The sequence below is a fragment of the Ascaphus truei genome, chromosome 4 (genome assembly GCF_040206685.1).
Source record: "Ascaphus truei isolate aAscTru1 chromosome 4, aAscTru1.hap1, whole genome shotgun sequence".
NCBI classification, from domain to species: domain Eukaryota; kingdom Metazoa; phylum Chordata; class Amphibia; order Anura; family Ascaphidae; genus Ascaphus; species Ascaphus truei.
Window position 1 is genome coordinate 384,136,719 of NC_134486.1, and position 21,226 is coordinate 384,157,944.

A 21,226-nucleotide genomic window follows, 5' to 3' on the forward strand; every position below is an offset into this window, starting at 1 on the left:
CGGGCATTTGATTAGATTATAATTTTACGACAATGGAAAGTAACCCCCCGCTCGGGAGGTAGAGTTGGGGGTGTCCTGCACTTCTTCCACATGGGACATGTAACAGAGTGTATTCTCTGGATCAGACTCGGCAGGAAAAGGGAGTTAAAGCTGCCGTTTAAAAAATATATATATTTCCCATTCACTATGTGCATCAATACAATCTGCACACTGACAGGTGATTAGCTGAGCTGCAGATCGATCCGTTCTCCTGTAATCGATCGCTGAGTAGGGGGTTATTTAATTCAGTTCTTGCACAGCATTCTGGGCAATGAAGCCCTGGAATATGAGTGACTGGGCAGTTACTCGATACAGTTGGTGCACTGCTAGAGAGAGGCCGGGGCTCAAGAGCCAGAGCCTATCAGAAGGGGAGGGGGGCTGTCACTTTGGAAATGCTTCCTACATTAGAAACATTAAAAATGTCTTTAAAACATTCTTTCTTTTTTTTTTTTATGCTACAAGTATTTCTCATAGTACAGAACTGATCTATTAAACATAACACACACACTGAGGATATTGCTTGAACTGCTGCTTTAATAAGTCATAGGGGCAGCAGGAGAGAGCAGCACAACCGGCGGAAGGACACACAGACAGGGTGCTGCTGCATTCAGAAAAGGGAGTGATGAGACTGACAGGAACTATTTTTTTTTTCTCTCTCTCCCTGCTGTAGGGAGGAGGCAGAAAACCTGCTGTCTGCAAAGGTATGCAAGTATAATTTTATTTATATATATATTGGTATATAGCATCAACAATGTACGCAGCGCTTTACCACAAAGTAAATGCATTGCAAACAATGGGGATAAGTGCAACAGCTAAATGACAAGATAAAGAGAACCGGCCCCCAAGAGCTTACACTCTAAGTATGATTCAAAAGAAGAGAACAGGGACATATGTAAAGAGATAAAGATATTATTTTCACTCACTCAGCAGCAGGAGCCCATGAGAATAATGGGATTTATTCTGACACTGTTTTCTTTGCAGGGAGTCAGTAGGATCAGCTGTAAGGTTTCTATTTGAATCCATATTCATGAATGTATAAGAGGAGCGGTTTTAAATAGTAGAGTAGTGAGTGGACTTGAGAATGTACTAAAATCGTTAACTTTTGTGGGTGCGTCAATTTCGACGTTAAAATGTAATACAAACATTCATAAAGTGTGTGTGTGTATCTTTACAAAAGATACAGTACAAGGAATTATAATACAATAAGTGCAATAAAGCAAATATCTGCCCCATAGAGCTTACAATCTATGTTCGCTATGTGACTTTCATAGATATAACACATTTTTGTTGCTTGAAATAACGCATTGCGTCATGTTCAATACCTGATTGATACCCTATTCTGATTTAATTTAAATTGTATTTTTTTTTATTTATATCTAGTATTAGTAAATATCAGTTATCGGTGTAATATGTATAATAGCCTTGCTGTGAAAATAACACATTTTGTATTGTATTGTATTGTATGTCTTTATTTATATAGCGCCATTAATGTACATAGCGCTTCACAGCAGTAATACATGTGGTAATCCAATAAATAACAGATAATATAAATAACAGATCGTGGGAATAAGTGCTTTAGACATTAAGGAAGAGGAGTCCCTGCTCCGAGGAGCTTACAGTCTAATTGGTAGGTAGGGAGAACGTACAGAGACAGTAGGAGGGAGTTCTGGTAAGTGCATCTGCAGGGGGCCAAGCTTTATGTGCCATGTGTTCAGAATAGCCACAGTCCTATTCATATGCTTCTTTAAGCAAGTGTGTCTTAAGGTGGGTCTTAAAGGTGGATAGAGAGGGTGCTAGTCGGGTACTGAGGGGAAGGGCATTCCAGAGGTGAGGGGCAGTCAATGAAAAAGGTTTAAGGCGGGAGAGGGCTTTAGATACAAAGGGGGTAGAAAGAAGACATCCTTGAGAAGAACGCAAGAGTCTGGATGGTGCATAACGAGAAATTAGGGCTGAGATGTAAGGAGGGGCAGAAGAGTGTAAAGCTTTAAAAGTGAGGAGAAGAATGGAGTGTGAGATGCGGGATTTGATCGGAAGCCAGGAGAGGGATTTCATGAGGGGAGATGCTGAGACAGATCTAGGAAAGAGTAGAGTGATTCTGGCAGCAGCGTTAAGGATAGATTGTAGGGGAGACAGGTGAGAGGCAGGAAGGCCGGACAGCAGGAGGTTACAGTAATCAAGACGGGAGAGAATGAGGGCCTGAGTCAGAGTTTTAGCAGTCGAGCAACAGAGGAAAGGGCGTATCTTTGTTATATTGCGGAGGAAAAAGCGACAGGTTTTAGAAATGTTTTGAATGTGAGGGGCAAATGTGAGAGAGGAGTCGAGTGTGACCCCAAGGCAGCGTGCTTGGGCTACTGGGTGAATGATCGTAGTTCCAACAGTAATGTGGAAGGAGGTAGTAGGGCCAGATTTGGGAGGAAGTATGAGGAGCTCTGTTTTAGCCATGTTGAGTTTAAGGCGGCGGAGGGCCATCCAGGATGATATAGCAGAGAGACATTCAGAAACTTTGGTTTGTACAGTAGGTGTAAGGTCGGGTGTTGAGAAATATATTTGTGTGTCGTCAGCATAGAGGTGATAATTAAACCCAAAAGATGTTATTAGGTCACCTAGAGAGAGTGTATACAGAGAAAAGAGAAGAGGTCCCAGGACAGAGCCCTGGGGTACCCCCACAGAGAGATCAATAGAGGAGGAGGAGGTATTAGCAGAAGAGACACTGAAAGTACGATGGGAGAGGTAGGATGAGATCCAGGATAGAGCTTTGTTCCGAATGCCAAGAGTATGGAGAATGTGAAGGAGAAGAGGGTGGTCCACGGTGTCAAATGCTGCAGAGAGGTCGAGTAATATGAGCAGAGTGTAATGACCTCTGTCTTTGGCAGCATGGAGGTCGTCAGTTATTTTAGTGAGGGCTGTTTCCGTGGAGTGAGCAGTACGGAAGCCAGATTGTAGAGGGTCTAGGAGAGAATAGGTGTTGAGAAAATGGAGCAAGCGAGCGAATACAAGACGTTCAAGGAGTTTAGAGGCAAAAGGCAGGAGGGAGACAGGCCGATAGTTAGAAAGACAGGTAGGGTCAAGCTTGCTGTTTTTGAGTAATGGTATGACTGTTGCATGTTTGAAGGAGGATGGAAAGGTTCCAGAGCAGAGGGAGGAGTTAAAAATGTGCGTGAGCGTAGGGATTATAGTAGGAGCAAGAGGTTTTAGGAGATGGGAGGGAATGGGGTCAAGAGGGCAAGTGGTAGAGGGAGAAGAGGCGATCAACAGCGACACATCCTCCTCTGAGACAGTGGAAAAAGAGTCAAGGAAGGCAGGAGGAGAGTTAGGAAGAGGTGTAGGATGGGAGGAAGAAACAGAGGGGATGTTCTGACGTATGGATTCCACCTTTTCCTTAAAATAGTCAGCAAAGTCCTGAGCGGAGATGGAGGAAGGAGAGGCAGCGGAGGGTGGTTTGAGTAGAGTATCAAAGACAGAGAACAGTCGGCGTGGGTTAGACTTGTGCATGTTGATTAGTGAAGAAAAGTAGGCTTGTTTAGCTTGCGAGAGGGCAGAGTTGAAACAGGATAGCATAAATTTGTAGTGAAGGAAGTCTGCGAGAGTATGAGATTTCCTCCAGAGGCGTTCAGAGGAACGAGTGGAGGAACGCAGCATGCGCGTGTGGGAATTTAACCAGGGTCTAGGGTTAAAAGGGCGAGTGCGGCAGAGAGAAAGCGGGGCATGTAGATCAAGAGAGGAGGACAAGGCAGAGTTGTAGTTCCTGACCAGTTTGTCAGGGTCTGTAGCAGATCTGAGAGAGGAGAGGGAGGAGTGTAACGTGGACTCAAAGTCAGGTAAGTGAATAGAGCGCAGGTTTCTGCAGAACCGGGGTGTAGATGGAGGTGGAGAAGTTGAGAAGCGAGATAGAGAGAATGAGATGAGGTGATGGTCAGAGAGAGGAAAAGGGGAAATGGAGAAATCAGAGAGAGAGAAATTTTTAGTGAAAACCAGGTCTAAGTAGTGGCCATCCTTGTGGGTGCTGGCTGCAGTCCACTGTTGAAGGCCAAAAGAAGAGGTTAGAGAAAGAAAGCGGGAAGCCCAAGGGAGAGAGGGGTCATCAATGTGGCAATTGAAGTCCCCAAGGAGAAGAACAGGGGAGTCTGAGGAGAGGAAGAAAGAGAGCCAGGATTCAAAGTGAGAGAGAAAGGCAGAAGGGGGATGAGTAGAGGTAGGTGGGCGATACATGACCGCCACATGAACAGGGAGAGGAGAGAAGATCTGGACAGTGTGAACCTCAAAGGAGGGAAAGGCAAGAGAGGGGGGAATAGGAATAGTTCGGTAACGGCAGAGAGAGGAGAGCAGGAGCCCCACACCTCCACCCCTGCCATCAAGGCGCGGAGTGTGGGAGAAGGAAAGGCCACCATAAGAGAGGGCAGCTTCCAGAGCAGAGTCAGACTGAGTGAGCCAGGTCTCAGTTATAGCAAAGAGAAGCAGGGAGTGAGAGAGAAAGAAGTCATGCACAGAGAGGAACTTGTTAGAGAGGGAGCGAGCATTCCAAAGGGCACAGGAGAAAGGGAGAGAGGAGGGAGGGTGGCATGGGATGGGTATGAGGTTGGAGGGGTTAACACCAGAAGGAGTAGAAGTTGTATGTGGGAGGCGAGGACGAGAGCAAGTAGAAATAAGGCAGGGACCAGGATTGGGAGAGATATCCCCAGAAGCAAGGAGGAGAAGCATGGATAGAAAGAGGATGTGTGAGGATGATTTGTAGGGGTGTGTTTTAGTGCAGGAGGTATAGCTGTGTGGTGACAGAGGACGCAGGTAAGAAAGGAGTTCATGTGAACTGAGAAGTGGGGAAGAAAGGAGAGATGGAGATATATGAATAGAGTTAGAGACATAAGGAGACTGGTGGAAGGAAGTGCATAATTTGAAAATAAGTGCGGTTGCAGCAAATATAAAAAATAAAGGCGGCATCACAGCAATAGTTAAGTGTTGAGATGTGCAGTCTGGGATAGATGATATCCTCTTTTCCAACGTAGATCAAAAGCAGGAATCAGAAGCAGTAGGTGATGTCCACTTTTCCACTTCTTTTTGAACTTCCTTTTTAAACTTCATAAATACTTGAAACATATATACTTAAAAGCATATCTGCTTAAAAGCATGGCTGCTAGCCATGCTTTTAAGCAGATATGCTTTTAATCAGATATGCTTATAAGCTTTTAATCAGATATGCTTTTAAGCAGATATGCTTATAATTAAGTATATATTTTGTTAACTTATATAATGAAATATCTGTTCTGCAATACATGTCTGGTTGATACATAGCAACTGAATTCTGTGCTAACATTAGTGACAGACGTTTTAGATTTTATGCCAAGTTGAACTTGGCGGGCGATTTTAGCGCACTGTCTCCTTTTTTGTGGCGCAAAGAATTTTTTTTTACATACCGTTAATACAGTATCTGTCTATTTCTGCATGGCAAAGCAAAATGAAACTCACTTTGACACTGCGTCAAAACCGCTGTTTTGCGAAGCTTAGTACAAAGGCGCGCGTGTGTGTGTGTGTTAGGGAGATCCTAACTAGTCTGAAAACCCCAGTCATGTGGCGTCACTTCATGTAATGTAACAGACCTGTGGTTTCCAACCTCTTTTTGGTTAAGGAACCCGATAATTATATTGTGAACCCTCTCTAATAGCGCGTCTGAGATCAGATGCATTGTAAGGAACCCCGACCCTCTCTAATAGCGCGTCTGAGATCAGATGCATTGTAAGGAACCCCAACCCTCTCTAATAGCGCGTCTGAGATCAGATGCATTGTAAGGAACCCCAACCCTCTCTAATAGCGCGTCTGAGATCAGATGCATTGTAAGGAACCCCAACCCTCTCTAATAGCGCGTCTGAGATCAGATGCATTGTAAGGAACCCCAACCCTCTCTAATTGCGCGTCTGAGATCAGATGCATTGTAAGGAACCCCAACCCTCTCTAATAGCGCGTCTGAGATCTGATGCATTGTAAGGAACCCCAACCCTCTCTAATAGCGCGTCTGAGATCAGATGCATTGTAAGGCACCCCAACCCTCTCTAATAGCGCGTCTGTGATCAGATGCATTGTAAGGAACCCCAACCCTCTCTAATAGCGCGTCTGTGATCAGATGCATTGTAAGGAACCCCAACCCTCTCTAATAGCGCGTCTGAGATCAGATGCATTGTAAGGAACCCCAACCCTCTCTAATAACAAGTTTGTGTGTGTGTGTGTGTGTGTGTGTGTGTGTGTGTGTGTGTGTGTGTGTGTGTGTGTGTGTGTGTGTGTGTGTGTGTGTGTGTGTGTGTGTGTTCTTAACTAGTCTGAAAGCATCTCGAAGAGCTTGAGAAAAGACCTTGTGGTCAGAAACGTACGTCGCTCTGCTAGAGTTTCTGTGATTGCCTAATGTATATCGTGGATTAAACAACTTTTCATTTTGAGTGTGCTGCGGATTCTATCTTTTTGTATGTATACATACATACACACGAAAGAAACCCCCCGACTTTACCAGAGTTTGCCCAATGGTATGGGTTCCCTCACCCCACGTTGATTTTAATGTAAATAATTTAATATTTAATATTAGGTGGATTTAACTATTATAACCATTATTTACCTGCTAGGCTGTTGTACATTCTAATTCTTGTTGCAGTAACAGCCCATTCTAAGATGAGGAACGGGACCATCACAGTGCTGACAAAGCAGCTTCCCAAAGACCTGCTGCCCGACCCAGAACCCACCAAGGCAAGTGGGTCAAAAATGCATTTCTCTGCGTTGTGCCTGAGGTGTTTCTTGTTTCTTTCCTGTTGGCTTCTGGTGTTTAGAAAAAAAATACCGCCCCATATTTTTGCAGTTCTAATGAGTATATATGCATTGTAGTTGTGAACTGCTGACTTGATTGGCATGCACGTGTTTGGTGATTAATGGAAGACATCCGCAGTTATCACTAGAGCAATTTCCTTCAACACCCAAACTCTGTATCCAAATAGCATACTTTTATACCACAGGGTATTAGGGTATTAGTGTATTTGTTAGCAGTAAATGGATATACCACCTTTGATGTGATAAGGGCCATCATTGCATTGCCGGTTTATGAGGCACCAAAAGGGTTAATATAGAACACGCCCCAAATAAAACACCAACCATAAACATAACTAAACAAACTGATTAAAATTATAATAATATTTTAGCATATTAATATTGTAGTGACAAGCTTGGCATGGTAAGCCCATGGTTAGCTGGCCTCTAAAGTTTACTATGTACTTAATATACACCCTGGTCTAACATCCTTAAAGCTACAGACCAAGCAATATCCAACGTGTGTGTGTGTGTATGTTTAAAAAAAAAAATCAGTTCTGTACTATGAGAAAATACTTGTAGCATTTTTTGTTTTAAAAAAACAACTGAGTTACATTTTTTATGTAACAAGCATTTTTTGTTTCTATAGCAACCATTTACAATGCCACATCCCCTTCCTCTTCTGAGACAGGCTCTGGCATACCCCTTTTTGAGCACTGACATCTCTCAAGCAGTGCACCAATTGTATCTAGTGACTGCCTGGTAACATGATCTTCCCCACAGAACTTTGCCTCTTTGGTCCTCTTTTGCTGCACTGACGGCCATTTAGTGAACCGCCGAGCCGAATCTTTGCTGATCGATCACAGGAGAACGGATCGATCTGCAACTTTGCTCATTAGTTATTGTGTGGATTGTATTGATGCTCATACTAAAGGGTGGGAAAAAAAACAAACCAAAAAAACAAACCAGCAGCTTGGACTGCTGCTTGAATATGACCCCTCTATTAGGGACACGTTAACACACCTATCAAAAGAAATCAACATTTGCTCCTTTTGCTATCACCGTCAATTTTTTTTTCTATGCCTCAAAAATAACTTGGGTTTGAACTGGCAGAAGCTGCCTGACCAATAAAACTTCAGACGTCTAAAACTAAACCAAGCTTGTCACACAATGGTAAATCACTTGAAAATGGCAAGTGTACTTATTTTCTAGTTGTCTTAACTTCTGTTTTTCAACCTGATCTCCTCCTTTATTGCAAATCCACCCCGTTAGTTTTCTGCTTTCAGGAAATCTTTCTGTAATCATTTCAGGGGTTATTAAAATGGCGCCTATTGGGAACTATCCAAGATGGGACTCACTGCTCAGCCTCGATTATGACTTTGAATTGCAAGTGTGTTGTAGGTTCTGAGATACAAGACAGTTCTTCATAGATGTAATAATGTGTACAAACCTGTCAAAAGCTCACAGGTCTCTTCACATGAAGACGCAGCCTGTGAGTTTTCAAATGCTTGTCATAGAAAATGTACGACGGGCATCTCTATCTAAAAAAAAAAAAAAGTTTCTTGTTTGTATTTTTGTTTAACCAGGACTTATTCCCCTAAACGTATCACTGCCCAAAATACCCTCTGGTCCTTAGCAGCATTGCAAGTTTGAGACTCAAAAGATGTAACCTGCACGTTGGTGTAATGTGCCAAGACTGTTTCAACAGGTTATTTTACCCTGCAATCATGAGAGAGGTTTCTCTTTCTTCTCAGGTGCGTGTCTTTGAAACGAGAAGCCGAGGTGACAAATTGTAGATGGCTCTGGTTTCTTAGACTAAACACAGCGTCATGTCTGGACATGCCTTCTCCCAGAGGAGTACGTGTGAAAGGGATTGTGGGGGAGGGGGGGAGAGAATAGTCTTTCTTTTAAGGGTATATAGAATGAATTATCTTGGTGAAAAGGCCAAGGTCGAGTGAAGGTCATATATATTAATATTATTGTCCTTTACTTGTAAGGCCCAGATCAGACAGGGTGCTACGCGACGTGCGCGCGGACGTTCGTCACTCTTTGAGGCTAGCGGATGACAGTTGTCACAATAGAAACTGCCTGTGGCGGCAAACTACAGCGTTGACGCTGCAACATGTTGCTGCCACAACCCAAATTGAAATTTGGGGCTGCAGTTGCGTCACGTGAGCTGGTTCAGCCAATAAAGGCGAATCAGCTCCGTGACGTGTTCGTCACGCCCCCACCACGTCCAAAATATGCTGTGACTCAGCTCCTGCAGTGTGAGCACAGATCGTTGGACTGCAGGAGCGCGCGGCGGAGGCACGTATGCAAGCGCGCGGCGGAGGCACGTATGCAAGCGCGCGGCGGAGGCACGTATGCAAGCGCGCGGCGGAGGCACGTATGCAAGCGCGCGGCGGAGGCACGTATGCAAGCGCACGGCCGTAGCAGCCAGTCTGAGCTCGGCCTTAAGCACCAAACATATTTCGCAGCATAAACAGAATGACATACCAAATAAGGAGAAACAAGCGCAAACACATACAGAAGGTAAGTAGGATACAGGCGGCTACCAAGATGCAGCATAATGCAACGTGGTGTCTTGCTGAGCCACTGATTGAGCCACCTGTGCTGAAGCTGGGATATCCTGAAAACCTGACCTGTTGGTGACCCTTGAGGACTGGAGTTGAGAACCCCATGCTTAAGAAATTCTTAACATGTGCAGATGAAGGCTTCGCGCATCCTAGAACTAAGTTGAGAAAGCCCTTGAGCATTTGACCTTTCCTTTTTCATTATGATTGATAAAGTATTTTATTTTCTAGGAGGTAACATTCAGGAAGTCTGCCCAGGACCGTGATTGCTTATTCCTGCCTCAGAAGACAACAAGATCAAGTTCTACGTACAGAAGCCCCTCTACCACATCCCTTAGAAAGACTGATAACTGGCTGGCACATAAACCTTATGTCCAGGTAACTAGCGTTCCACCCGCCCCCAGCACAAAACACCGCCCCAGATCACTGGGACCAAAGGGAACTCATTCCAGTGACATTTTAAGGGCTCTCTTCTGGGTAATTGATATTTTTTTGTTACCCAAATATGACCCCTATATGTTTCTTTTATTTTTTGAAGTGTGACTTAGGGGGGGTTTGATTCCCTCTGGCTGCTTCCTGTGTGTGATCGGCAAATGCTTTTACAGCCAGAGTCTCCTCCCCACTCTCCTTAAGGCCGCGCGTATAGTGCCCGCGACCGGCAGCGGGACGGGTGATGTCACCCGTTGCCGCTAGCGAAAGTTATATTTCGCTTTGCGGCGGCGGCGCGGGTGTACTGGCATTTGATTTGTTCAGGGGCTGTCACATGAGGCGACAGCACTTGAAAAATCAAATATTCCCGGCTTCCAAAGTTCGCAACGCGACGTCGCATTGCCACCGGCGCTCTTACTGCAAGTGCACGCGGCGGCTGCGGCAATATATTTGTTTTTGGGTGACGTCGCCCGTCGCAGGCACTATACGCACGGCCTAATTCCATTGGTTCTCTGATAAAAACCTAAAGATCTATGAATAGCACTGTGGATATTCTGAACACATGATACATAAAGCTTGGCCCCCTGCAGACGCACTTACTAGAACTCCCTCCTACTGTCTCTGTACGTTCTTCCTACCTACCAATTAGACTGTAAGCTCCTTGGAGCAGGGACTCCTCTTCCTTATGTCTGAAGCACTTATTCCCATGACCTGTTATTTATATTATCTGTTATTTATTTGTTTACCCCGTGTATTACTACTGTGAAGCGCTATGTACATTAATGGCGCTATATAAATAAAGACATACAATACAATACAAAGGTCAGGGTGGGATAAGGGTAAAGAAAACACTTGATTGACAAGTATTTCCCATTCAGAGGCCACCAAGAAATTGAACTGGCCAACTGCAGTACTGCAGTATGTGGGATTGCAGCTTTAAATAACCTGCAGTAACCCTTAAAGAGGCAGTCCCCACGGCACTTTAAAAAAATACGTTCTAATAAGCTGCCGATCGATTTAGTTCTCCGGTGATTGATCAGCAACGATCCTGCTTCAAAGGGTTCACTAAATGGCTGCCTTTCAGTTTCAATCAGTCCTTCAGGCAGTGTAACTCAGCAGCTACAATGTATCCTTATATAAGTAAGGTAACATTATCTGTTGTTACAATTTGCAGCTCAATCTGCTGGGAACATTTGCAACAAATGATCACAAACAGGAAAGTGTTACAAAGATCATGCAAGCTGGGGAGGGGGAGGGGGGGGGCTAAAGCCTGCTATAGAAATCAAAGGATGCTCAGTGTGTTAAAACTCATTAAAATGGCATTAAGAGTTGCGTAAAAAAAAAAATGTAGTAAGTATTCTTTAATACTGTACTACAGAACTGATTTATTTTAAAATACACAGATGTAGGAAATTGCATGAATTGCTCCTTTAAAACATGCTGAGATGCATGTGGCTCAGTGATTAAAGGCAATGACAGAGTTTGAAGCAGGGGTACCTGGGGACCTAGCCTTGTGACCTTGGCCAAGTCACTTTATCTTCCTGTGCCTCAGACACCCGAACCAGAGTGTGAGCTCTACGGGGCAGCGACTGTCTGTAGAATTCCTATGTACTGTGCACTATACTGTAATTGTGAAGCGCTTTGGGAGAGAGGCGCTATATGAAAGTTATTATTATATTTGATGATTAATGTGTGTATGTCCCCAATAAGTTTTCCGTTACTATTGTCCTGAACCTATCCCCTCCATGTTGCTCTGTCAAATGTAATTGATTTTATTCCTGTATTTCATGTATTTATCCCCTTGATCTCTTGACCATGTCGTTGAATCCAGAGGAGTACTTTCTCTGGTGAACTAAGGTAGTTTTGTTCCTGTGCTTTATCTGCACCATTATCGCCTGATTGAGAAGGCCTAGTGATAATGAGCTGGGAGTAGACAGCTCCTGGAGAGCACTTGATTGTGACTATTGTATCTGCCCTCACTCCTGAAGGTTCTAGCTTTGTATTGGGGAAATGTTCCAGGTCCCTGCAATAATGACACTAATTTTTATACAGCATTGTGCACATTGAAGGGCATTTAAAAAAAAAAACCCCAGTGGAGCCTATAACTGATGAGAAAGGCTTTCCTTATTCTTATGAACACATCTACGTATTACAGGCGTGTCGGTTTCAACTCATGTTTCTCCGTTTTTGTTTCAAGCTGTTGGTTGATAATGAAAGTCAAGACATGGATGCAAAAATGCAGTCTGTGCTGTGCACCGAACATCACTACAGCCAGGTAAGCACATCGGGCTCTTGTACTTGGGCCGCCCGCACCCTGGTACAAAGGTCCCGGAGAAGAAAAAAGGAATGTACTCCATTGTAAATGAATAAAAACTTTAGGAACCCCCCAAAACATGAATTATTTTGTACCTGTTTTGCTGCATGTGCTCCTTTTCATGGTAGATAAGAGCCATTTGACACATCGAGTCTGACCGTTTTCCTACACGATCATTGGCCTATTACACTGCTCAGGGCAGATTTGAGACTCTGTTTACTTACCTGATTTATATCCTATTCTATTGTTTTATTTTTCTTAATATGAGTGAGATATATCTCCCCAGGGGTGGATTGGAGATATGTCTTCTCTCGCGGCGTGCTCTGATGCATGTGACATCATGCTGTCATGGCGACACATCGCCGTGTGACATCACGTTGTCGTGGCAATGCGTCGGCATGACTGCGACGCTGCAGGAAATCCGGTAAGAGACACTTAGTTACGGAAGACCCGTGCTCTCCCCCGGCAATCTGTTTAATTGTTGTGGGGAACAGCGCAGGGCCTCTGTAACCGCCATCAAGCCCCCCAAGGCGTCTCCAGCCCATGGACCCACCGGCCGTTTGTCCTGTTTCCTGGTGGCCCAATCCTCCCCTGTATATATCTATATATCTTAGTAACTTGTTTTACGCATGCTTGATATTAGGCGCCATTTTGAGAGAAATGTGCATTCAAATCTTCAACCAAGGCTAATCTGGAGAATCTTTTACGACGGACCCAGGGTTTCTGTAATGCATTCATTTTATTTACCTCATACAAAGAAAAAGATTGAGCAAACAAATAAGAAGTATCTACTGTTTAAAAAAATAAATTAAAAAAACACCACAAAACACCCTCTTTACCCCCAATTCACATTTAAAAATGTTGTTAAAAAACACCCCAGAAGCAGATTTAATATACTTGATCTATAAAACACTTTGGGGCTTTACAGTTCTATTTTGGAAGATCGTTGCAGATCACAAAGCCTGAATGTACATTAGGTGGCTTAGGCTACAACCCCCGTGGTCACTGCTGAACGCGCGTCTGTCGGCGTGCACGGGTGAAAGCTGCGATCTATTGTGGACCGATGGGACGCACGGGGGTCGTGGCCATGACAGGGGGGGTGCGGCCATGATGGTCTACAATACCTGCAATCCTATTGGTCCACACGATCTGCTCTGCCATTGGCTGCCCGCACACCACGTGATCGCGTCGCAGCAAGGAAAGACAACATTCTTGTTTTCCCTGCCAGCGGACGCATCATCGCTTTTTGCGCGACCACACACACGGCGACAGGGGGCCTGCCCCATAGAGGGCTGTGCTGCGGTGTGTGGCGTGCGTCGCAGCGGCCACTGGGGACCTAGCCTAAGGCTGGATGAGAACTTACACGCTTGTGTGTTCAAGATCATCCAAACCTCACCCCAATGTCCTTCACATTTCCTTTCGGTATTGGGAAGGAACGCACGTGTGTTTGCGGGGGACATCACCATGACATTTCAGAGATTTCGTTTTTGTGACATCCCAGTACTTAGCTTTGTTCACTCTTTTCAAATCAGAGCCTTGATGAGTATCTAAGGCAGACAGAAACCGTGGAGCTACGGAGGAAAGAGATGCAACACAAGCAGTGGACTGAACACGTGTCAGAACCGTTACAGAAAACTATAGCGAACTACGTTGACGGGCAATCCAGTGAAGACATAGAGAAGAGGCGCCGGCTTCTCCTCGCACAGTATTTGAAATACTGTAATAGAAAGGTACCCGTCATTTGTTCGTCGACAGCGATGTTACTTCTGCCCGCTGTTTCGTCCTAAAATTGTCATGGCTTACCGGATTTAATATTTCCAAAACGGAGGAAAGACAAGAAGGCTGAGACCAGGAACGATCCCCATCAGTTAAGGTGTATTGTTGGGTTTAAAAGGGCAGTCCCTTGTAGAATGTATTATAAAAAGAAAAAAAAGTTACTAGTGTAATTGTCTTCAATGGCCTTGAAAGGTGTGTTTCTGGGTCAGTAAATAGAAACTATAGTCTATCCCTGGCAGTGATCAGCCCTAAAAGTTAGTGTGTTGATTTTGAGATCTTCATGGAAAAGGTTAGAGTAGATCTTGTAGAGTAATTGGCTTTTCCGTACTATATGTTTAGTACAAAACTGCACCATTACACACGGCACTGTATTGCTATGTACAGTATGCCCCTTCTGGCACCGAAAGGGTTTCCCTAAAGGCCTCTCCTCTGCATGTTTGTGTTGCGTTGATCAGTATTGTGCGTCTCATGATTATTTTTATTTCCTCCAGGGCAGGGCATTTCTAAGAGATTATGATGTCTCCGAGTACAACCCCTTTATTCTGCAGCTCGGCAAGCAATATCTGCAGGTGAGAAGTCACTCTGACCAGTATGCAAAAGAAAAACCAACTAGATAGGTTATCGTGTAACATGGACGTTGGGTGACGGCCTTTACCGCTAAGGGTCCCGCGGCGCATTGCGGGCCTCTGGGAGTCAAGGGTTTAACAAGTACTTACAGATACAATGCAGCATAAAGGCTGCTAGATATATAGAACAGGACTGGTTTTCAGGATATCCCTGCTTCAGTGCAGGTGGCTCAGTCAGGGATATCCTGAAAACATGGTTACATAAATAAGGTTGAAAAATGCGTCCATCAAGTACAACCTATGCTAAATTTAGACAACAGATACTTTATCCTATATATATATACTTACTTATTGATCCAGAGGAAGGCAAACAAAACCCCCCCAGTGTCATATCATCCAATAATATCTCATAAGGGGAAAAATAAATTCCTTCTTGACTCCCAGAATTGGCAATCGGATTACTCCCTGGATCAACATCCTTCCCATGTATACTTATTTGATATATCCCTGTATACCTTTCCTATCTAAAAAGATGTCCAACCTTTGTTTGAACAAATCTATTATATCTGCCATCACAGTCTCCATGGGTAATGAATTCCACATTTTAACTGCCCTCACTGTAAAGAACCCTTTCCTTTGTTGCTGGTGAAATTTCCTTTCCTTCAACCTTAAGGGATGGCCCCGAGTCCTTTGTACTGCCCGTGGGATGAATAGTTCTTTTGAAAGCTCCTTGTACTGTCCCCGAATATATTTGTATATAGTTATCATATCCCCTCTTCGACGCCTCTTTTCTAATGTAAATGCATCTAATTTAGCTTGCCTCTCCTCATAAGTTAGATTGTCCACCCTGACCTGATGGTGGCCCTTCAGGGCTGGCGTTGGCCACCCCTGCTTTAGAATATTGTTCTAGGGAAATGATCGATATTACTGTAAAACTCTATAAAAAGAACAAAGTAAGCAAGTAATGTTCTAATATAGATTGCCATTTATTTGTTTTAATGAGAAATAAAAAACAGTTAAGAATCCATGTCCAGGTGTAGCAGGTGTTGTTGCACCTACTGTATTAATGAAAAGTATTGTGTTAACATTATTTACCAGCAGTGCTATTGAAAAGAATGGTTAAGGAGATAACACGTGTTACTTTGTGCGTTTGGGGTAATAATGTCTTCTACATATGTACGCCATCCAATAAAAGCATGCGTTACTTATTTATAACATGTACACTGGCGACACACTTTATTCGAGCTCGGCTAGTCCCACGAATTCGGGTATACCCGGGTGTATTGAGGTTTGTGACTGTTTTCTGCCCGAGTGCATTGGGTTATTTTCCAGGCAGGGATTGAAGCATTTTATTCCCGCTGGCTGCAATACTGCACAGTATATATATATATATATACTGCATTACAATTCATGAATTTATGCCATCTGGTAGACACGCGAAGCATTGCAGCCTATTAAATCCTAATCATTATCATTTAACAAATCAGCCGCCCATCAGCCAGGCATGAACCCAGGCTGGGAAGGCAAACGCAACGGGGCTTGTCAGAGGTGAGGAGCGGCGCATTCCAGGTATCTGCCAGGTACATACTGGGTATTTGCTCGAATAAAGTGTGTCGGTGCAGTATCCAGGGCGCAGTACAATAGCGGGGTTATATACGGAACATCTCATGTGATAGGCATAGTCATTGTTAAGATGTCTTTGTGGTTGGCCGGGGTGGGAACATTATGGTCGGGCTATGTGTTGGGTGCATTGAGAGCTTGGTTGGTTGGTGGGCAGGGGTTGGGGTCAGGTCTCTGGATTTAGTCTTGTCGGTGGCATGGTGATTGGTCTGACAGTGGAGGCGATTGGATCCGTGAGGTGGGTGCCTTTGGATGGTTTTGTAAGGTGATGGTAGGGTTTGTTCCGGTCAGGCACAGCATGCAGTGTGTAAACTAAACTGTAGATGTAGGGGGATATGTATCAAGTGACACAAACAGGAGCATTGCCCCAAAAACTTGCATTGTGTCATTTTAACTTTGCGGGACTGTTTTGAGGGCCGTTGCTCCATTTTTGTTCCTATTGCACCATGTGTTTTGGGGAGTGACTATAGGACCGGTTAGGGGAGGACAGAGACAGCCGGATACATCACAGTTCGGTAATCTAAAAATTTGCTATGATCAGGGTTACCACCTTTTATTGAAGGCTAACCCGGAGACTTTTTGCAATAAATGTTTTAGAGTTCTTTATTTTATATTTATTTCTCTTACCGGTGGCATCTCCCCCTGAAAGGTCCAGTCAGCATGGCTCTGCGATGTCAAATAGCGTGCGTTGCCATGACAACGTGATGTCACGACATTAAGATGCCATGACAATGGGACGGATGCCATATGGGTTAATGGTCATGAATGTTGGGTCTTGATATAACATTGAGGGTCGGCATTTGTGATGACATTGCATTGTTTTATTTATTTATAAAATGTTTTACCAGGAAGTAATACATTGAGAGTTACCTCTCGTTTCCAAGTATGTCTTGGACATAGATTTAAAATGACAAATAATACATGGTTACATATACAGTTACATAAGTGAACAGTATATACATTACTGTATATGCAAGACATTGCATGCACAGTTAGAGATAATATATATTATGGGCGTATGAAACAGTTACAGACCAGATTAAAATGTGAGACAGCTTTGGTTTTGAAAGAACTTAAACTGGTGGTGGATGTGAGAGTCTCCGGTAGGTTGTTCCAGTTTTGGGGTACTTATATTTCATAATTTCTTTTGAACAATCTCTTTTTTTGGAATAGGTCTCAACTCCACCTCTTCTTGATCCTCTTCTACGGCAGATACAGGAGAGGTTTGAAGAGGAGAGACTATCGTTGCAGTGTGAGACAGGTACCTCTGCATCTGTCGGTGGTTTCCAAACATGACACGTCCGCCATGATATATTAGGACATTGCTGTTGAAAATATGCAGTATGTTGTGAGGCCACCACCCCCAGTGCCATATGTCCCAACCTGTACATAGATATCTCATGAAAGGCCTCGGGCATGGTCAGCGCTTAGGCGCGCTGCTGCTCGGCACTGAGCCCCTGCAGCCGCAATGAGAGCGGCTTTAACAGGGGCTCGCGCACGCTTCCGCACGCCTGCGGTAGCGTGTGTCTTAAGAAATCTTTAGGTTTTGAGCTCGCCGGAGCGCAGGGCCTGTCACGTGAGCGGTTCGCCCAATGAGGGAGAACCAGCTCCGTGACGTCACTGGCCCGCCCCCCAGACACGCCCACGGACGGCGCGTGCTCTAAGGCGCTCTCCGCGCGCCTCCGCGCGGCTTCAGTCTCTATGGACTCAGCCTTACTCGTCAAATAAAGCTAGGACAGGCATCCAGAACGCTATTCACTAAAGTCCAAAATGAAATGTCTTCATGCGCCTGGCTGAAGGCCCTGTGTATCACTACCTTAAGGTCTGGTGGAATCCCAGAGCGAGATGACCGGTCGCATTTTATAGATTTACTTTTTTGGGATAGAAAATAATGTCTGCTATGTCTGTAATGCGACATTTGGTCGCTCCCATTGCGCCGTGACCAAGTCTCCACCGGTGTTGGGCCGCTGACAGACCCTCAGCCAAGATAAGTTCATTTAAGGGTTAATTTAACAGTGGGGGTAAGGAGTTAGGGTTTTTATGGTGGGGAATTAGGGTAATGGGTTAGGTTTTTATAGGTGGGGGATTAGGGTAAGGGGTTAAGGTTTTTAGGGTATGGGGTAGCGTTAGTATTAGGGGCTAACATTGTTTTTTTTGGGTAAGGATAGGAGCTTACCTTGGCGGCGAAGCGATGTCCCTGCAGCAGGGTGACTGGCAGCTAAGCGCAGACCGGCATTTGATTGCGGCAAAACGGCTGCGACCAAATGTCCTAGACCGGGCTATTTCTTCTATGTTAAGTAATGCTTCTGCCTATGAGTCAAGAACAACATAAAACAAACTATTTTGTACTGATAATTCACTATTTTGAGTACATTGCCTCCTGCATCCCTATTATTATTATTATTATTATTATTATTTAGGAATGCCACATGTAAGTGTGCGGTCACATACAGGACTGAAATGATCTGAGAGCGATAATATTCTTAAGGGGCCACATTATGGGGATCGATTCCTTTATAAAATGAGCACAAGTAGTTTAATATAGTTTTTGAAAACTGTCTTGTTAATAGTATAAATAAGTTTGTATTGTATCTTCTGCCTTTTATGTACTTTAGGGCATATGTACGGTACAGCAGGGCCACACTAATATGGCGGGTTCTCTTCCAGGCCCCCGCCGAAAAGCGGAAATCGCCGAAAAGCGGGGCCCTAGCGATTCATGCAAAAATGATGTGCATTGCTTACCTTAATACATATTTTAACATCGGCCGCCATCACGCTACGTTATCCGGTTCTACGGTGGCCGAAGGGAAGGGAAAGACCAATTGTGCGCCGACAAATGACAGGGACAATACTGATGCACACGCATGAAAAAGGTTGCTTCTGCTTCAATGATAAACGGCAGGGAGAATGCATTACTGTACGGATGCGTGCGAGAAAGGTTGCTTAGTGAGAGCCTGGTGCTGAAAAGCGCCGTAAAAACGGAAGTGGCGCCGAATGTAATGGGCATAGGTATACATTGTGAAGTGCCGGAAAGCGGAGCGCCGAAAAGCGGGGCCTTCCTGTTCCTAAGAAGCAATAGTTGGTCTTCTTATAGAGGGAATATCCCTCTCCATTGGAATGCTCATTACAAATCGACACATTTAAAGCATCAATTCGCCAGGACTTATTTTGTTCCCAAGTTGTGCTTGTTCTCTGGAGCTGAAAGGTGTTATTTTCAGCTCCAGCGTCTCCCTGGTTCCCGAAATATCTGTGTGTAGTTACCAGTGTTAAATGTCCCTCCAGGGAAAACAAAATGGCCGTCGAATCCCGTGGGCCAATAGGAAGCCACAACGTCACAGGTTGCAATTTCCTATTGGATGTCTGTTCAAATCTACAGCTAGAAAACGAGCACGTGTCCATGATACACCATGGGGTGACTGTAAAGTTTAGGTGGAAGTGGAATATTGTATTCATGGAGGTGCTTCATTAAGATATGAATTGCTTGCACCTCTCCTCTTTCCAAAGGTAGACTGTATTCTGCCAAGGAAATCCGTGAACTCCATCTACAAAAATTGCCACCTGTTCCATTGGGTCGTCGAACTATGAATTGGAATAAGTGGGTGACGGCTCCTTTTGGATACATAGAAAGTGAGATCAGACAAAAGACCAGGTAAGAGTCGGTGGCACAGTCTCTCGCTATATTGTTTTACTCAGGCTGTGCTTCTTATCCCTTTAGTATATATATATCTGTGACACACTGTATGCTGGTGGGGTGTAAGAATAAAACAAACAAATAATTTTGGATGTTGGTGTAGAAAGTAGGATTCACACTCAACACATCATTATTAGCCAACTAGAAAAAAGTTTAATATATTTTACGTACCTCTGTTTTGTAATAGAAATCTTCCGTTTGCATCTAGGAAAGGTGCAAACCTAAAGTAGAATATTCTATAATGGATAACAGAGCATATTTTAAGATGTAAGAACTGCTGATATTTGGGAAATGAGTATGACTGCACTTACTGTATTGTATTACAATGCCCTCCTTTTCTATGGTTTAGTTTGAAATATATACTAATACTTCCAGGATAAACTTAGTTTAAATCGAACTGGTATGATGGGAGACTTACAGAGACAGCAGGTAAGGGAATAAGTGAGTAGATGGCAGTGCTTGGTCACAGTAGGAGTGACAGTAGCCATGAGTCTAGGCTATTGAAATGCTTCATTTAAATTGTACTGATTGGTCCAAAATCTCAAACACGTGACTGTATCATTAACTAGCAATGAGGTGATGGCTATTAATAAATAACTACCTTTCAAGTGACTTGTTAACGGTCATTAATTGTTATTGCCCCAACACCTATGCCCTATTGCTGACTAGCACTGTGTCTATGTGAGTGTATAAAACAAGTGAACCATTTTGTTCTGTTATAGGCAAAGAATGAGAGGAACATTTAACCAAGGAACAATGGATTTCAAAATCTGGGCAGCGGACAAATATCCACCAGAGCTTTTCGGCACAGAGATGCAGGTCCACCAGAGACGGAGACTTCCAAGAAGAACGTCCTACCTTCCAACAACTTCAAAGCACTGGACCTCTGGCCAGCCAACCAAACGCATTACAATATAGTTTACCTGCATCATATCAGGTTTAATCTGCGTTGGCAGTGAAGGGGAACTTCATTTTTCTTTTATGCAACAGTTTTTGGTAACTAGACCAATGTGCAATATGAAATTGGATACACAGTGTCATTGTACTAAAACAGGGGTGGCCAACTCCAGTTCTCAATGGCAACCAACAGGTCAGGTTTTCAGGATATCCCTGCTTCAGCACAGGCGGCTCAATCCAGCCTTTGTCTGAGCCACCTGTGCTGAAGCAGGGATATTCTGAAAATCTGGCCTATTGGTAGCGGTTGAGGACTAGAGTTTGCCACCGCTGTATTAAAAGAACACATTTTATAAGAAGGAGCTTTACACCTGTTGTGCAAGACGTGTGTGTGTGTGTACACACACACTTTAACTTACCACATGGTGCTCTTAATATATGCAAAATGGTATGTATATGCAGTAGCTTAATATACAGACTCAATCTGATTTTGGGGATATAAAAAACGAAGCTTTGTTTCGCACAAAACAAATTTTCAGTCTCAGAC

General features: G+C 44.0%; 1 protein-coding gene across 1 annotated transcript; it reads left to right on the plus strand.

Moving 5' to 3' along the window:
- Positions 1 to 291: 291 nt before the first annotated feature.
- Positions 292 to 20,876, plus strand: FAM228B (family with sequence similarity 228 member B). The gene is made up of 9 exons (XM_075598476.1): positions 292 to 740; positions 6,671 to 6,762; positions 9,621 to 9,767; positions 12,016 to 12,093; positions 13,665 to 13,862; positions 14,400 to 14,477; positions 17,268 to 17,355; positions 19,599 to 19,743; positions 20,508 to 20,876. Exons 2-9 carry the CDS (start codon positions 6,688 to 6,690, stop codon positions 20,701 to 20,703), a joined length of 1,005 nt encoding a protein of 334 aa, XP_075454591.1. The 5' UTR covers positions 292 to 740; positions 6,671 to 6,687; the 3' UTR covers positions 20,704 to 20,876.
- The last annotated feature ends 350 nt before the right edge of the window (positions 20,877 to 21,226 follow it).